The sequence below is a fragment of the Parambassis ranga genome, chromosome 10 (genome assembly GCF_900634625.1).
Source record: "Parambassis ranga chromosome 10, fParRan2.1, whole genome shotgun sequence".
NCBI lineage: Eukaryota > Metazoa > Chordata > Actinopteri > Ambassidae > Parambassis > Parambassis ranga.
Window position 1 is genome coordinate 17715834 of NC_041031.1, and position 20121 is coordinate 17735954.

At 39.8% G+C, this 20121-nt stretch overlaps 1 protein-coding gene across 1 annotated transcript in view; it reads right to left on the minus strand.

Moving 5' to 3' along the window:
- LOC114443070 (signal-regulatory protein beta-2-like) overlaps positions 1-20121 on the minus strand; it is a 62899-nt gene that overhangs the window by 41656 nt on the left and 1122 nt on the right. Inside the window, exons 2-3 of the mRNA XM_028416975.1 lie at positions 9413-9733; positions 8971-9327 (exon numbers count right to left, since the gene is read on the minus strand). Coding sequence (XP_028272776.1) covers positions 8971-9327; positions 9413-9733 — 678 coding nt within the window. The remainder of the gene's footprint in view (positions 1-8970; positions 9328-9412; positions 9734-20121) is intronic.

Here is a 20121-nt window from a genome sequence, read left to right on the forward strand (position 1 = left end):
TTAGAGTTTAAACAAGTACCACTGTGCAGGAGAAGCAGAAGTAGCCTTGTTGTCTTTTATCTTAAAATCTTCTTGGTATTAACCAGATAGTTTGTCACCCTGAAACATTTGAAGTTATTACCAGAGGAACATGTTTGGAAAGAGGAGAACAGTTAGCTCCATTCTAACCCCTGTCACTCAGATACAGGAAGAACTGAGCATGCACAGTCAGGGTGGTGACAATGGTCACACCTCCATCCTCTACACAGCCTCCCTCTCACAGTGTCACAGACCTACACACACAGAAGAGCAGCTCAAGAGAAAGGAGGGTTTTAGTGTTTGTAAAAATCTGATTAAACCAATCAAACAAAACAGAAGCACCACAATGAGCAACATGAAGACATGCTGTGTGCTTCAGCTTCACTACAACAGTGACAGCAACAACACAGTAAAGTGAAGGTTTCACTGATGAAGAGTTTAAACTGTCAGAGTGGAACATTGTGGTTTGTGGCCTTCATAATGTCTGCCTCTGCACTGCTCAGTGACCAAACAATACTAAACCTGAGACATTATTATGATTACAATACATAAAACCTACAAAAAGCCTGTACCTGCATCACTGAAGACACAAAGACTATTTAAATAACTAACAGGTGAAGTCATCCTGTCATTGTATTAAACTAAAATTAGCCTGCTGAGGCCTCTCACAGCTCTTCTCTCACTTCATATCCAGTTGACGCTCACAGCCATGTCTGTTCTGAGTAAACAGCTTCAGCCTGGTTGGTCAAAGGCTGCACAAAGGTGCCACCACAACTTTGGTCTCTATGTGTAGCTGCTGAATGTGGCTTTGCTTCTTGTTCTCAAGACAAACATACAAATGCACAAATCAATACAAAATGTTTCATAAAATACCACAAAACCAGAAAGAAGACACTAGAAGGAAGACGTGGCCGACATATAAATATCACATTGTGTCCATGCAAAGGTAAAAAAGCATGAACTGAAAGCAGACATTCATGAGCAGACTGATAAAGCACAGGTGTGACTCATGTTGTCATTTGCTGCAAATACAGATGGTCATGTTAAAAGGTGAACTGGATTCATTTAAGAAAAAAGGCACCAAGATGTATTTAGAAAGCTGCACAGACTTCTGTCAGGAGAAACAGAAACCAATGCAAAGGAACCATATAAGACACAGAAGCACTATGTAACCAAAACAACCCAATAAAATCAGCCATCCTCTGCATTCCTCTGCCAACTATGACTGGTATTAAACACATAGATATCTCTCTGTTTCTCACAAACAGTCTACCATCCAGTTGTTTCATGTCTCTTCACTCTCTTTGTGGTTTTGGTCTCAGTTTTTTTCACCAACTGTCCTTCAAACCCACAGGTGAACACCCACACTGCAGCTTGATACAACACAATATGCGTGCATTGCTGTGAGAAGTAAACCTGACACCTCTTTTTTTTATCTCTGTGTCTCTCCCTCTTCTAGTCAGCTGATCAGTCAGCTCCTCCTTCACCAATCAGTCTCCACCTTATTGTTCATGCAGCCAATCAGGTCTTAGACGTCCATTTTAAATCTTTCCTCTATCTGCTGTCATTTCAGAACGACTTTTAGATCCCTCCTCCACCCCAAAGCTCAATGACATCACAGTGGGTTGTAAACACCAAAGCACAATTCATCTTTGTATTTAACAAATAATAAACATGTTACTGTTTACTTATTTTAACTCTCTCCTGATTGAAATATATTCACACAGATCGTCACCTAATAGTTCACTGCTGCTGAATTAGACTGATGTGGACAACATGACATCTACAGCTTGGTTAAATTGGTAGTACTGATGAAAATAACTGATGTTAGCATGCTAACCAGCTAGTCATGGACTACACCCTGATGTAACACTCAACTCACCCTCATGAAGAAAACACATTTCGTCAATCATACATCCTCCAGATGTGACACATGGTCACGCCCAAGTGTGTAGATTTGCTTTTGACATTGGTGGGATTCCAACAGAATTGAACCCTTCCTGCCCTCAATGAGAATATGTTTTTTTAGGATTTTAGGAGGGGATCAAATTATTGGTGAGGACACGTCACCTCCGTCCATGATTAAACTACACCCTTGGTCAAGCCATGCATTTAAAACAGGGCAACACATTTTACAGGAAAAACTAAACTGAAGCTTCCTCTGTGAAAATGTAGAAAAACATTTACATCAACCTTCAAGTAACACCAACAATAATACTGCCAGGTGTGAAATTAGCAACTACAACAATACAACAAGTGAGTTGTTGAAAAGATTTTCAGCTTTGGTGCTAAAAGACAAACTGTTTATGACAAGAAACTATTTCTGTCAGATTTGAGACACTTCAGTAAAGATGCTGTTAAAAACATTTAAATCAAACATCAAATGAAAAACCACCACATGTCTGCTGTTTCAGCCAATCAGAGCTGTTGTACTTGAGAAACCTTTGGCCACCTTGTGACTGAAGCCTCCATTTGGGTGGGAGGACGTCAGTGGTGCAGGACCACAATGATCAGACTGGCTGCTTTGATTCTTCTTAGTACAGCATGTAAGTGTAATTCTTTAAAGAGAAAAATTCACTGTGTGAAAACATGGTGATAAATATCAGACAATACTTTGATTTTGTTCTCTTGTGTTGTAACTCTGTTATTTGTCTCTTTCTGCAGCTCTGATTCAAACAGGAGACGCTTCTCATCAGATCTCTTTGACTGTGGCTGAACTCGGTCATAATGTTACTTTACATTGTAACGTCTCTGAAAATGCTAACTGGTATAAACAGTCTCTTGGACAGATGCCCCAAGCTGTTGCCTTTAATGTTTTTGAACAAATAATAACTGAGAAACAATTCAAAAACTCACGGTTCACAGTAATAAAAGAGGAGTCTCAGTTTTCTCTGTCTATCAGAAATGTCAGCAAAGAGGATGAAGCAACGTACTTCTGTCTAACAACGTATTCAAGTGTGTCAGGCACATTCTTGGTTATTAATGGTGAGTATTACTGATTACAGGATTACAATATTTTTACCATTACAATATTACTAACAAGTGTTGAACTAACTTGATCTGATGTCACAGATTCCAACCAGCAGAAGTCTGTGTTTGTGACACAGAGTCCAAAGACTGAGTCTGTGCAGCTGGGAGACACAGCGACTCTCCACTGTTCACTTCTCTCCAAAGAAACCCAATCCAATGTCCAATGTCCAGGTGAACACAGTGTGTACTGGTTCAGAACTGGATCAGGAGGATTTCATCCAAACATCATTTACACTCAGAGGAACAGCAGTGATGAAGACACAGGGAGAAGCTGTGACTACCGTCTGTCCAAAACTATAAGAGGCTCTGCTGATACTGGGACATACTACTGTGCTGTGGTCACATGTGGACAGATCCTGCTTGGTGAAGGAACCGCAGTGGACACACGTATGTATTTATGTCAGAAATTCATTCAGGTTTAGATTAATATTGTGAATATAAGACACGTTTTTATACTAAATGCAATGAATATTGATCAGGAACAATATCTTGTTTTTAATCTGACTTTTGTTGATTTACTAACTCAGGACCTGGATTAGACCATGTTGTTCTTGTCCTTGGAGGACTGCTGGCTTGCTGCATTACTGTGATTGTCCTCATTATTCTCCACATTAAACAGAATGTTTGTAAACATTGCAAAGGTACGTTCAACATGTATATTCATAGAAAGTTTTATCAGACTGCTTTTTTTCAGCTCATGCTTTGGATATTTTACATGTGTACTTTGGATTGCCACAGCAGAAGTATGTTTAGATGAATTAGTTCTCATGTTTGTAAGTTAAAGGTTTGGCATGAAGTTGTAGTGGTAATAAGTAAGTGTTTGTGTTAACATAATATTTTGCACATCTGCTTCATCTAAATATGAACTTGTGTTTGTTCATCTGTGATAATAAGATCAGGCTGTAAGGCCCGTGAAAGGTGCACACTCTGAGAGGGTTTTGTCTTTTGTTCAAAGGTGAACCGAGCGCCTCACATGACGCCGGGCATGACAACTCAACAGTGGATCAACTGCATGACCTGGTAAATTTGTCTGTTAAATGAATCCTACTAGATGTATACAATATAAAGAACCAGTTATGAGCCTTAGTGAACGAAACCTCCTAGATAGGTTCAAATAATTTACACCTGACAACATATTATTTTGCAGAATGATGAAGCAAAGGAGCTGAACTATGCAGCAGTGCATTTCACCAACAGGAGGGAAAACCAAGAGAAGAAGACAAAGAAGAGACGAGAGACCCCAGAGGATTCAATTTACTCTGTTGTGAAATGCCACAACAGGCAGCACGTCCCATAGGTCTCATAGTCAGGATGCTAGCTGAAGCTTAATAAACCTGAATATGCTGTCTGTAAATACCAGTGGAAAGGGATCTTCTAAATGTGTGCACATTAAATAAATGTATTTTACATTTTCGCTGAAATGATGCACAAAGGTGAATCTTACATAATGTGAACTATTCCTTGAAGCTGCACATCATCAGCTCCACTCTGACCTACACACTCTGTCTGTCAGTCAGCTCAGCAGAAGGAACCGAGCACACAGAGTTGGGTGGTGAATGTGGTCACACCCTCACTGTCACAGTGTCACAGACCTACTGACACATATATGTGCATCTGTGTGATGGAGGACACACACATGAACCTGAGGCTGGTTCTGTAAAGGTAAGAGAAAAAAAAGATGATTTTGGCATTTCTAAAAAGGTGATTAAACCAATCAAACAAAACAGAAGCACCACAATGAGCAACATGAAGACATGCTGTGTGCTTCAGCTTCACTATAGCAGTGACAGCAACAACACAGTGAAGTGGAGGTTTCACTGATGAAGAGTTTAAACTGTCAGAGTGGAACATTGGGGTTTGTGGCCTTCATCAGGACCAACATGTTGTTGACCACAACCAAAACATGTAGATCTAAACATGGAGGTAATACAGAACGTCAGCAGCACAAAACCACAACAACACTGGTTCAGGTCCACCAGAGGACCTGTGCTGCATGTCACACTCCTCTTTAACTCTGCCATGATTCTTATCTGTCTCTGCACTGCTCATTCTTCTGCCAAAAAACTGACACTTTCTGTCATCTCTCTCTTTTTTCTGTATGAAAGATGCACATATGGATCAGTAGGTCTGTAACACTGTGAGAGTGAGAAGGGAGGGTGTGACCACAATCACCTTCCCTCTCCCTCTCTCACTCACACACACACAAATACAATACTGGACATAAGACATAAAAATTTGTTTCTTACATTGTTCCTTCAGATGTTTCTTTGTTCTTTGTTCCTGAAACACAGAAATACAGAAACACTAAGCAAGTCCCCACAAACAAACTCTTGGAAATGACTATGACCTGGATGAATGAGAGCAAGTAACGCATGGAAACTTTGCTGTGGTCAGCCTTTCAAAGGTGTGAAGAACTTAGGGGTCTTTTCTTCCTGTGTTGGTCTCTTCTTTAAACTCAGGACACTGCTCTCACTCTGCTGTTTGAGTGTGAAAAACAATACATTACTGATTATGATGAATATTACAAGATGACTGCTGTGGTCTGCTTCACCATGATGTGTATCTTAAGTTGTTAAAACCATGATTACAGGGAGCTGGGTCCAAATGTGTCAGGCACTGAGCTGATACTTTGGGAGTGTCAGCTCTGCTCGTGTTTCTTTAAGAGGACATGTTGATAGAAATGTGTGGGCCTCTATTTGTGTGACATAAAAATGGATATGAAGTAAATGCATCTTTAATATTTGTTTATTTGTTTAAATAAAAATGATCAGAGTGAATTCTTGCTATTTATTTACAGCCAAACAAAGAATAAAGAACGCTGCAGCTAAATGCAGCTCATGCTGTTCTAAGGACTGGGGCTAAAATAAATGTGATCAGTGTATAAAGGTCAGAGGTCAGGTTATAGATTGTAGGCGTGTGTTAATGCTGAAAGTTACACCAAATTAAAGCCAATCCGCTCATCTCAGGAAGTAAAGATGCTATTTCGTACCTCAGGCTACAATAACAAACTGTAATCACAAGCTAAACGATAAGATGTGAGAAACAAAGTGGATGAGCTCTGTCATGTGTGAGCTCAGATTAAAATCACCATTATTTATTTTAGATGGACATTTAATTGTTGCATAAAAAGCCAGATTTCATGCCTCTAACATAATCGATCGTGTATTTTGGCACTCCTACAGGGGGCGCTGTTCTGTCTGGCACTGAAATATGATGAAAAAGAACGAATAAAACGTGAAATGGTGCCTGACTCTGACTAACTCCTCACTAACAGGGAAATGGTGAAAGAGGTGGAGCCTCCACAGACAGCTGCCAGTCTCAGTGATGTCACATTTTCTCTTACTGTTACATTACACACTGCACCTGACCAAACACACAGCAAAACACTGCGGACAAAGTCTAATATTTGTGAAGGCCCGAAGGCCTGTTAAGTAACACACGGTGTGTTATTTTGTTATGTTTGCTTTCACTGTTAAATGTCTCACATCATCTTGTATTGATGCAACAAAATGGGAATTTTCTATAAAGTGCATCTATATTAAATTTTAGAGAAAACTGAACACACACACGACAAACACAAAGACTGTGTCATAGAAATGTGTATCTTACTTAGGATGTCACTCATATGCTGTAATAATACATAATAAAGGTAATAAAGTATTTTATAGCTTTATTAGACAAAGGAGATAAAATTGTAAAAGAAAACAAACTATAACATGTTCATAGTAATCACCTTCTTTTTTGGACCTATAAGTTGCACAGAAACTACAGAACGCAAACTAAAACATATAAATGTTTTGTTATGCAGAAATAATTATTATAACTACAATTCTTCCAAATCATTAATAAACATGTAATAGGAAGTAAATCAAGGTAAGGAGAAATGAATTAGTTCAATAAATTGATCATCTATAGCTGCCTGACTCTGCTGTAGACGGTCTCCTCCCCTGCTGGTCGTGTGTTCTTTCTTCTTCCTTTCTTCTTGGTGAAGGTCGGCACAGAATAAACCAGCGACTCTTCATTTCTCTGAGGAAGATGACAGATGTTTGACAAATGTGGAGAGAAAATATGAACTTTTCTATAGTTTCTATTTCTACAGTGTACCTGCTGACTCTGCTGCTCAGCACAGGCTGTTACAGCATCTGTTCACAAAGAAACAGAGACATTCAGTATAAAAGATGCTGCAGCTTAATTTACACTATAAAAAAACATAAAACCTGTGAATTTAACTGTCAGGTGTATAAATGAAAACTTTACCTTTGCAGTGGTCACAACATTTCCTCCTGATGGTGTAAATGAGGAAAGTTACAACAAACAGACTTGCAGCCAAAGCAGCACACAACACAAAGAGAGCTGTGTTGGCCTTCTGCAGATCCCACATGCTGAGTTCTGAAAAACACAAGAACCCTGTGAGGACAATTTATTTCCTAGATCAGGGGTGTCCAAACTACGTCGGATTTTCTATGGCCCGCGGCTTCTCTCTTAAAATGTGTTATTTTTGGCCCGCCAGCCAAACAGAGTAAATCATACAAAATCAACAGGCAATTCTTGTTTTTGTTTTTAACTCATTGTGTAATGTTTGCATCATGATTCTCTGAGCAGAACATTATCTCTCTCTCTGTCTGCATCGTGGTGCGTCACGCGGTGCAGGGCTTGGTTGTTGGTTCCAGCGGACTCCGAAGGTGCACAACACCGGTTCAGCACTTTGACACAATTCACTACGAGACTAAACGTGCTTCTGCATACAACCTGCTATCAGAGAGCGTCTGTACTGTACAAGTGAAGTTCTCCAAAACTACGGAGCCCCTCTGTGACATGGTAAAAAAGAAATAAATTGTGGCCACGAATTATGTATAACGTGCGCACGAAATATTGTTATTATTAATTGTAGTATAGAAGCCCTATTGGAATTCATGGACGGGGTGCATGGGAGCGGGCTGCCTGGCCAGAGAGCAGCCTCCCCGTGCAGCATTGAGCGTCCCTCTCTGGGGAACGTGCCGGAGTACGGGGGGGCTCCAGGAGCGCAGGGGAGTGGAGCGGAGCGTCCCTCTCCCTGTCCATCGTGTCGCTCCCTGCTGCCCGCTCCTGCCCGCACCGGGCAGCAGGGAGCGATGCTGGAGCCGTTAGAGAAGTTAAAGCGACATGATGGACAGGGAGGGGGACGCTCATTGCTCCCTGCTGCACGGGGAGGCTGCGTCCTAGGGGGCAGCCTGCTCGGGCCTTTTTACCGGCGGCTGGATAAAAGCAACTCCCCAGAAATGCGAGCATGCGACTTAGTTTGTGTCGTGTGAGCAGAGTGTCTGTTATAAACTGTGATGTTTTACTGGAGCAGCAGAGCAGTCCGTCTTTGCTTGTTAACGTTCTCTGTTATTAGACTGTCAGCTGTACAGAGACGCGGCACTTCTCTCAAAAAGGCTCCGTCATTCAGTACGCATCTGTCGTAGGCACGTCATCACGTTTTTACGTTTCGTTGGCATGCACTGCAAACCTGTGTAAACATTAAATTACCAGACCCTATGAGATCAGCACTAAATGACTCCCACCTGGTCTACCTGACATTTTACTGATGTCTGCTCCTAAATCAGACCTGCCACATATGATCAGATCTCACCTTCACAGTAGAGTCAATAACTTGCCTGTTGCTCTGTTATCACAACCACACAGTTTCTGAATGTTTTAAATTTATGCTAGAAATTCAGATAACATTTTCTGATCTGTTCATCTGAATGCTAAGATGTTATTTTGTCTGCTGTGTAAGATATAACATATTACAAAACAGCATACACAGTTTTTATTGTTTAAAATAATGACATTGGGGACTGCTGGCCCTCGGAGAGTTTCGCATTATCGAATCTGGCCCTCCCCGAAAAAAGTTTGGCCACCCCTGTCCTAGATCATCTAGATTGTATATTAAAATGTTACCTTCAATGTCCAGTCTTGTCCCATTTCCAAAAGTGATCTCTCCACATGCTGCCACAGCACAGTAGTAAGTCCCAGCATCTGAGGAGCTGACGTTCTTGGAGAAGCTGTAGAAACATCTGTGTGTGGAGCGTGCTGCAGGACGACTCTCACATTTATCACCACTGTTTCTATCAGAATAAAGTAAACTGGGATGAGATTCACCTGATCCAGCTCTGAACCAGAACACTCTGTGATCTGCAGGACATGTTTTACTCTGAGAGTCAAAGAGGACTGAACACTGCAGAGTCACAGAGTCTCCTGGACGGACTGGATCAGACGGAGGAACCTGAATGTCTTCAGTGATGTCAGGTTCAGGTCCTGAGGAAACAAAACATGTGTTAGTCACTTTATTTAAAAGAGCGATTGAAATATTGATTGATAATAAATAAACATCTTTGCTTACCTTTAACTCTCAGAAATGATCCAGTTACAAATGTCATCTGAAGCTGATCTACTTTCATACAGTAGTACACACCGGTGTCAGTCAGCTCAGCTTTTTTAATTTTCAGAATAAAAGTTCCAGGTCCTTGTGTTGTTGTCACGTGAGGAGTCTTATTCACATCATCATAATTAAAGGTAAATGTTCCTCCCAAGACTTCAGGCCAGCTTCCAGAAATTAGTCTGATCCAGTACAAGGATTCCTGGATCAGTGATGTCTTGCGAGGACATGTCAGAGTCACACTTTGTCCAACATCAACAGTCTTTGCCTCAAAATGAAGACCATCTATACAGACAGAGCAAACACTCATTAACAAATCACATCTACAAGAAATCCAGAGAAATAAATCCATGTTAAACTACTGTAAGAACAAGATAATATTTCTGCAGTAAGTTTCTGTGATACTTACATGTACATACAGCTCTGAGCATCAGCACTAAACACAATATGATCAGCATTTCTGATTGATCCACGAGCGACTGCATTAAATCAAAGCAAAGGATGATTTGTCTTAATATAACCACCTCAAGAAGGCGGGAACAATTTCAGAGCGACCTGATTGGCCGACCGTCACGTTAGAGTTTCACTGCACTACCACAGTGGAAATAATATCAACCATCTTTCCAACACATGAAACAACACCCAACAGCAGCAAGACTCTGCTTCATGTTTCATGTGTGTTCTCTAACTCACACAGAGGAAAACAAAGAAACAAACTACAATAAAAATAAATAGAACATTTCTTTTAATAAAAGTTTGGACTAACTATGATTACATATTTTGAGTAATAGAGGACAAGCTAACACACTGCGAAGAAGTCCAATACAAAGTGAGCTTTCATTAAAGTTAGGGTAGGAGATTTCATTCTGATGCACTTTTTGTTAAATTAGTGTAACTTCTCTTTACAATCCAATTAGTTCGGCAGTTTCGCTTTAAAACGAAGAATATTAAACATCTGTGGAAGCTATAAAACGCTAAAAACATCAGCCAATTTTGCGAGGCACCCCTGCGTGGAGAGTTGGCTGGTTGTCTCTCTCTTCCTGCTCTGTGTGCACCAGAGAGGTACATGCATGATGGCCGAAGTCCCAGACCTCAGCTCGTCTTCAGGTAATGCGCGTCCGACTGGGAGACGTGGCTTCAGGGTGAGCTCCAAGAGAAAGGGGTGTGTGTTTACTTTCGAAATCTGGCTGACTCTCACTGAGATTTCAAAATCTCCTACCCTACCTTTAAGCTATGGAGGAAAATCTAAGTTGAAAGCAAAGAGTCCAAAGTAAAACTGAAACAAACCAGACAAAGACACGGGTAACTAAACAGGAACAAGACAGTATGAACCGACACAGAAACGCACAAGACTGAGACCCCGTTTACACATACACAGGTATTTTGAGAAACTGAGACTTTTCCCTTAGTTTGTGCCTTTCATTTACACATAAACAGTTCTCGCCTCTGAAAATGAATCTTTCTAAAAACTACGGCAAAAGAGGAGAGTTTAGAAAAAGTATTCGTGTTGTCAATGTGAACTGACAAAAACTGAGAAAAACAGAGTTTGCGGCAGTCTGCGCGTCAGTTTGTGCTTTTTTGTGTAGTACGGCTGAGTAGCCTGTAATCTAGTAATGGAAGCAATCAGGGTAGCGTTTGCATTTCTGTTGGTGTAAGCACTTTTTACATGTTTGCATTTGTAAAATACAGCTCCTCTTACTGTGTAGAGGAGCAGAGACATGTTAGGTCTCCAGGTTCAGCAATGTTGGAACAACTTCTGACACAGAGAGCCAGACTGCATGGATGAGGCTTCTGATGGGCTTGCACGGCTTTCTCCTTCTTCCTACACTGCCACCCACAGGCCTGGCATAGTTATGATTGCTCTTGGGAGCGTATTTATGCGGGTTAATGTAAACTGAAACTTTTTTGAAAGCGATGATGTGTGCATAAGTTTTATTTTGGAAAACGGAGGGAAGGAAATAGTTTTTCAAAATAATGTGTAAAGGGGGTCTAAAAAAATATGAGGAACAGGATACAGGTGAAACACATTAGGGAGGGACAGCCAACAATACTAAACCTGAGACATTATTATGATTACAATACATAAAACCTACAAAAAGCCTGTACCTGCATCACTGAAGACACAAAGATTATTTAAATAACTAACGGGTGAAGTCAGCCTGTCATTGTGGTAAACTAAAATTAGCCTGCTGAGGCCTCTCACAGCTCTTCTCTCACTTCATATCCGGTTGACGCTCACAGTCACGTCTGTTCTGAGTAAACAGCTTCAGCCTGGTTGGTCAAAGGCTGCACAAATGTGCCACCACAGCTTTGGTCTGTATGTGTAGCTGCTGAATGTGGTTTTGCTTCTTGTTCTCAGGACAAACGTACAAATGCACAAATCAATATAAAATGTTTAAAAAAATATCACAAAACCAGAAAGAAGACACTTTTTCCTGGTCTGTCTGCAGCCACAATAGAAGAAGACTTGGACGACATATAAATATCACATTATGACCTATGTGTCCATGCAAGGGTAAAAAAGCACAAACTGAAATCAGAGGAAGAGGAACCATATAAGACACAGAAGCACTATGTAACCAAAACAACCCAATAAAATCAGCCATCCTCTGCATTTCTCTGCCAACTATGACTGGTATTAAATACACAGATCTTTCTCTGTTTCTCACAAACAGTCTACCATCCTGTTGTTTCATGTCTCTTGACTTTCTTTGTGGTTTTGGCCACATTTGCTCTCAGTTTTTTTCAACAACTGTCCTTCAAACCCACAGGTGAACACCCACACTGCAGCTTGATACAACACAATATGTGTGCATTGCTGTGAGAAGCAAACCTGACACCTCTTTCTTTATCTCAGTGTCTCTCTCTCCTCTTGTCAGCTGATCAGTCAGCTCCTCCTTCACCAATCAGTCTCTCTCTCGTTGCTCATGCAGCCAATCAGGTCTTAGACGGCCATTTTAAATCTTTCCTCTATCTGCTGTCATTTCAGAATGACTTTATATTCGAATGAATAGAATAGATTAATAGATCTCTCTCTGTTTCTCACAAACAGTCTACCATCCAGTTGTTTCATGTCTCTTTACTGTCTTTGTAGTTTTGGTCTCAGTTTTTTTCACCAACTGTCCTTCAAACCCACAGGTGAACACCCACACTGCAGCTCTCTCTCTCTCTCTCTCTCTCTCTCTCTCTCTCTCCCTGTTCCAGTCAGCTGATCAGTCAGCTCCTCCTTCACCAATCAGTCTCCGCCTCATTGTTCATGCAACCAATCAGGTCTTAGACGTCCATTTTAAATGTTTCCTCTATCTGCTGTCATTTCAAAACGACTTTTAGATCCCTCCTCCACCCCAAAGCTCAATGACATCACAGTGGGGTCTAAACACTAAAGCACAATTCATCTTTGTATTCAACAAATAATAAACATGTCACTGTAACTTATTTTAACTCTCTCCTGATTGAAATATATTCACACAGATCTCCACCTTTAACAATTCACAGCTGCTGAATCAGACTGATGTGACATGACAATCTACAGCTTGGTTAAATTGGTATGACTGATGAAAATAACTGATGTTAGCATGCTAACCAGCTAGTCATGGACTACACCCTGATGTAATACTCAACTCACCCTCATGAAGAAAACACATTTGGTCGATTACACATCCTCCACATGTGACACATGGTCACCCCCAAGTGTGTAGATTTGCTTTTGACATTGGTGGGATTCCAACAGAATTTAACCCTTCCTGCACCTAATGAGAATCTGTTTTTTTAAGTGGGAATCAAATTATTGATGGGGATGCGTCACCTCCGTCCATGCTAAAACTACACCCTTGGTCACGTCATGCATTTAAAACAGGGTAACACACCTTACAGGAAGAAATGAACCACAACTTACTCTGTGAAAATGTAGAGAAACATTTACATCACCTTTCAAGTAACACCAACAATAATACTATCAGGTGTAAAATTAGTAACTACAACAATACAACGAGTCATTAAAAAGATTTTCAGATGTTGTGCTAAAAGACAAACTGTTTATGACAAGAAACTATTTTTGTCTCATTTCAAAGACTTCAGTAAAGATCCTGCTAAAAAAACTGAAATCAAACATCAAATAAAAAACCACCACATGTCTGCTGTTTCAGCCAATCAGAGCTGTTGTACTTGAGAAACCTTTGGCCACCTTGTGCCTGAAGCCTCCATTTAGGTGGGAGGACATCAGTGGTGCAGGACCACAATGATCAGACTGGCTGCTTTGATTCTTCTTAGTACAGCATGTAAGTGTAATTCTTTAAAGAGAAAAATTCACCATGTGAAAAATATTAGACAATATTATTTTTTGTTACATTTTAAGTCAAAATAATATGTGTCTCTTTTTGCAGCAATGATTCAAACAGGTGATAGTTCTCTCATCTCTTTGACTGTGGCTGAACTCGGTGACGATGTTACTTTTCACTGTACAATCTCTAAAAAGGACCTCAGATACATTTACTGGTATAAACAGTCTCTTGGACAGATGCCACAAACTGTTGCTAGTGGAGTTGTTAAGGAAATAAGGGTTGAGGAACAATTCAAAAACTCACGGTTCACAGTAACAACAGAGGAGTCTCAGTTTTCTCTGTCTATCAGAAATGTCAGCAAAGAGGATGAAGCAACGTACTTCTGTCAAACTGGAACAGCGTTTTCAAGTGTGTTTGTAAATGGCACATTCTTGGCTGTGAATAGTGAGTATCACTGATTACACTATTACAATATTTTTGCCATTACAATATTACTAACAAGTGTTGAACTAACTTGATCTGATGTCACAGATTCCAACCAGCAGAAGTCTGTGTTTGTGACACAGAGTCCAAAGACTGAGTCTGTGCAGCTGGGAGACACAGCGACTCTCCACTGTTCACTTCTCTCCAAAGAAACCCAATCCAATGTCCAATGTCCAGGTGAACACAGTGTGTACTGGTTCAGAACTGGATCAGGAGGATTTCATCCAAACATCATTTACACTCAGAGGAACAGCAGTGATGAAGACACGGGGAGAAGCTGTGACTACCGTCTGTCCAAAGCTATAAGAGACTCTGCTGATACTGGGACATACTACTGTGCTGTGGTCACATGTGGACAGATCCTGCTTGGTGAAGGAACCACAGTGGAAACAAGTATGTATTTATGCCAGAAATTAATCTTCAGTCACTCAGGTTAACATTCTCATTGATTGATTACTTGTCAGCATTGAAACACTGAAGAGCAACAGTATGTCCTTAATAATGACTTTTTATCTGTCTTGCTTGGAGTGTTTTCTAATTCAGGAGCAAGATTAGATTCTGTTGTCCTTGTGCTTGGAGTACTGCTGACTTTCTGCGTTACAGTGATTGCCTTACTTATATTCCACAAAGGTAAGTTCAACAAATGACCATAGAATTGTATATCAAACTTTTTTTCTTATTGAATTTATGCTTTGGAGCATTTCAATGTATCTTTTAGCTCATCACAGCAAGAGAAGTTCTGGGATGGTAAAGATTGTATTGAGGTGATCTAGTTCCATGGTCATGGTCAAAGTCATCACTGTCACTCTTAAGAGAGGAATCAGTTCTCATCTGTTGCAGATTAGATGTTTTGTTTTGTCATAATGTTGTAGATATGTAAGGCCTCCTACAGATAACTCATGTTTAAGACATGTTAATGAGATCAAACTGCTGTAACAGAAAAAAGTTCTCTCATGTTCACACTATGAGAGTGTTTTGTCTGTTCTTTAAAGGGGAAACAAGACATGAATATGAGACGCATAATGATCTAACTGTAGAGTGGTTAAAACTTACTGGTTGATAAATTAGGATGAGAGGTGCCATAACAATGGGCAAACAGACAGATTTTACTCAAACATACAATAATGATCCAGATGATGTAAACTAATCTACAGGGAGCTTACACTGTTAGTTATGCAAATGGCCTTTGACCTTTTTACTCTCTAATCACACCACCCAAACTGTAGGTGATGCCACTCTGTTGAGTTTGTTTTTGTTGCTTCTTTTATGTTAGACTATGCTGACTTAAACTTCACAGACCATGTTGGAGTTGTGCAAATAAATGTTAAACAACAGATACTTTTACAAAAATGACTGCAACCACGTATGAGGAGAGAAGGATGAAGAAATCATTTTAAATGTTTTCCAATGTTGGCAGATAGATCCAACTGGATCCATTCAGTTTAGCAACTAAGGGGGAAATGCAAGCTTCCAATCAGACTAAACTGTTGTGGTCAGTTTCATATGATGTGTAGTTATAGATATGGGTCCAGAGTTCTGACAGCACAAAGTTGAAGTCACAATAGTTTTTAGAAACATCTGTTTTAACTCAAAATATGTTATTTTCAGGATGGTGAAGCAAAAGAAATGAAATATGCAGCAGGGGATTTCTTCAATATGAGAATAAAAAGAAGGAAGAAGCAGAAAGAGTCTCCAGAAGAGTGTGTGTACTCTGCTGTCATGTATCAGCATCAGTGGGATGCCTCTCTGTAGACAGAGGCCCTGCTAGTAACAGCTCATTGAGTGTGTTAATATGTAACATTTAATGCAAAATCATGATTACAGGGAGCTGAGTCCAAATGTATCTGGCAGTGAGCAGATTCTACAGGAGAGTGCATGTTCTGCTTGTGCGTCTTTCTGTGGGTCTCTGTTTGCATCCAACTTAAAAATGCATATCAATTGTTGTTTATTATTTGTTGAAATAAACGCGATGAAAAAGTCACAATTTGTTTTTGTTAGTGCTGAAGATGAGTGAACACTGTAGCTTTATGTCCTCTGACTCTATCCTGTATATCTGGGACATTTTTTTGTGATGTTGTGGTTTGTTGTGTGTTGAAGTTATTAAAAAAGATACTTCTCACTAACGAATTCTGTTCCACCACATCCCATGATTCCTGACTATGAGGCTGGACAAGAAAGAAATTATTATTTTAGTGCTGGTAAAATATTAAAACCAAACAAAACAAGAAAAACTATTTTAGGTCATCCTGTTTGCCTCACCATCACTACAGCAAACCTGCTAAAGAGAAGAGTGAAAACTGTCAGAGTGGAACATTTTGGTTTGTGGCCTTCATCGGGTTCAATGTATTGTTGGCAGCACAAAACCACAACACTATTTCAGGTCCATCAGAGGACCTGTGCTGCATGTCGCACCTCCTCTCTGACTCTCCCATGTCTCTTATCTGCCCCTGCACTGCTCACATAAAAGGCCAAAATAGTTATCCTTAAAATCTGTTCTTTATACTACTTCTGGATACACAGTTCAGGATTGATATACAGTCAAAACATTTTTTTGTATCATGCTTTACAATGCATGCACAAAGGTAAATATAAAAGGCATGAGCAACTGTTGAATGTTACAACAACATAATTAGCTTCTTTCATGGTGTGTGCTCTCTGCTTCGTGTCTAAAGTGCTGTTGCCACCGTTATGTTCAAGCTTTCAAGGTGTGAACAACTAAGGTGCTTTATATCAACCTTTGCTTCAGACTCTCACTCTGCTCTCACTCTGCTGACAGAAGAGGGAAGGAGCCAATCAACCTGACCAACCCTGATCTGTGAGGTAAATACTTTATATTTATTTTTATATTTCACCACATGCACAGCAATGGACTGAAAGTCTGTCCAAATTATTAGTAAGTGAATCAGCATTAGGTGAAATAACTGATAACACATACATAGACAGGATGGTATAAGTCTATGTTTTAACAGTGATGTGGCTCAGTGAAAGCAGAAATGCAGTTCTGTGCAGTAAAGGCTCATCGTGTTGTGTACCGGTGTGTTTACATCAAATCAGAGCTACTTTCTAATTACTCTGGAGGAGCGGTGGATTGACTGTGCAGGTCAAGTTATTGATCTGTTGTCATGATCCAATGATTTGCTACTTTTATGGATATGGTCCATTAGACTGCTCCTACATGGATTTTGTGAAGCAGTTTCACTCACATTTGCGATATATCAATAAGGGCATTGTTTAAAAAAAAAAAGAACTGAAATTACACATTTGAAAAAAAAAAACCACCACATGTCTGCTGTTTCTGCCAATCAGAGCTGTTGTACATGAGAAACCTTTGGCCACCTTGTGACTGAAGCCTCCATTTAGGTGGGAGGACGTCAGTGGTGCAGGACCACAATGATCAGACTGGCTGCTTTGATTCTTCTTAGTACAGCATGTAAGTGTAATTCTTTAAAGAGAAAAATTCACCATGTGAAAAATATTAGACAATATTATTTTTTGTTACATTTTAAGTCAAAATAATATGTGTCTCTTTTTGCAGCAATGATTCAAACAGGTGATAGTTCTCTCATCTCTTTCATGGTGGCTGAACTCGGTGACGATGTTACTTTTAACTGTACAATCACTAAAAAGGACCTCAGATACATTTACTGGTATAAACAGTCTCTTGGACAGATGCCACAAACTGTTGCTAGTGGAGTTGTTAAGGAAATAAGGGTTGAGGAACAATTCAAAAACTCACGGTTTACAGTAACAACAGAGGAGTCTCAGTTTTCTCTGTCTATCAGAAATGTCAGCAAAGAGGATGAAGCAACGTACTTCTGTCAAACAGGAACAGCGTTTTCAAGTGTGTTTGTAAATGGCACATTCTTGGTTGTGAATAGTGAGTATCACTGATTACACTATTACAATATTTTTGCCATTACAATATTACTAACAAGTGTTGAACTAACTTGATCTGATGTCACAGATTCCAACCAGCAGAAGTCTGTGTTTGTGACACAGAGTCCAAAGACTGAGTCTGTGCAGCTGGGAGACACAGCGACTCTCCACTGTTCACTTCTCTCCAAAGAAACCCAATCCAATGTCCAATGTCCAGGTGAACACAGTGTGTACTGGTTCAGAACTGGATCAGGAGGATTTCATCCAAACATCATTTACACTCAGAGGAACAGCAGTGATGAAGACACAAGGAGAAGCTGTGACTACCGTCTGTCCAAAGCTATAAGAGACTCTGCTGATACTGGGACATACTACTGTGCTGTGGTCACATGTGGACAGATCCTGCTTGGTGAAGGAACCACAGTGGACACACGTATGTATTTATGTCAGAAATTCATGTTCAGTCATTGAAGTTCAGATCAATAATTCACTGGTTGCTTGTTCTAAACTAAATTTACATTCTGTGAAACAAAATTATTGAGGAAGAACTAATACAACCTTACTAATGAACTTTTATCTGGTATGTAAGGACTTTTTTCTGATACAGGATCAGGATTAGACCCTGTTGCCCTTGTACTGGGTGGACTGCTGGCTTGCTGTGTTATGGTGATCATCCTCCTTTTTTTCTACATAAAACAGAAGAATGTTTGTGGACATTGCAAAGGTAGGTTCAACATTAAAAAAATGTACATGACATGTTGTTTACTCAGTTCATACTTTGGATGTTAATATACACGTTTTAACTAAGAAATTTCTTATATTTTAGACACAAGATGTTTTTATTTAGTTTGTGTCATAATGTTGTACTGTTCATATGTAAGACCCATTCATAAGTTACATGTTTGATGGTGTTTTTTTTAAGGGAAAAAGAACACCCATGACGAGTCATCAGGAGATCAGTCACGTGATCTGGTAATTATGCCTGTTAATTGAATCCTGCAAGTACAGACTTCACATATATGTTCTAACAGTATCCACCTGACAAAATATTATTTTTCAGGATGAGGAAGCAAAGGAACTGACTTATGCAGCAGTGGACTTTTCAAACAGAAGACAGTCCCCAGAAGAGTGTATGTACTCTTCTGTGAAATGCCACAGCTAGAAGCACATCTTCTACTGATACGCTGTAGGTCGAGCTAGTTTTTTTATGTAAAGATTCATCATTACATTTTGAAATAAATGTAGTTAATATGTAACAATACAAAGATTTTTATAAATGAACCATTTAAAAGAACTGATGTACACATGAGTATATATAAGTTAAATAATACAACCACAAAACATGTCAGTCAGACAATAGAGGTCACACAGAGCATCCCAGCAGCACAAAACCACAACATTTGTTCATTTTAAGATCGTGAGTCTAGATTTACACTTATGTCTTATGAAATACACTTATCTTATATCCTGTATCTTAGGAACTATCACTTAGTGAGACACTGCTAACAAACAAACGATGCATGGAAACTTTGCTGTGGTCAGGCCTTCAAAGGTGTGACTTAAGGGTCTTTTCTTCCTGTGTCAGTCTGAACATCAGAAGCTGTTACAGAGTGCAAGAGTTAAACTAAAAAAAGAGTTAGCCTGCTGAAGCCTCTCACAGCTCTTCTCTCAGTTAATGCATAAGCTACGCATGTCTATGCAGAGATTAAAAACATGAACTGAAAGCAGAGCTGCATGTTTTCCATGGAACACAGGGGCACGGCTGAAACAACAACATTGTTATTCCCTGCCCTGTGATGAAAACATACTTCTGCATCAAATCTACAAAAGCTTACAGAATGTGCAATGCATGGCCTCTGACCTTTGTGCTTTATAACTACATGACTCAAACTGAAGATAAAGCTTCTTTGCTGAGTTTGTTTAGTTTGCTTCATCTTTAGACAAAGGCACTTTAAAGTGATCACGCAGAAGCATGTCGGAGGCTTTAAAGCTATAAATGCTGAATAACAAAATCTACAAAAGTATACACTGCAT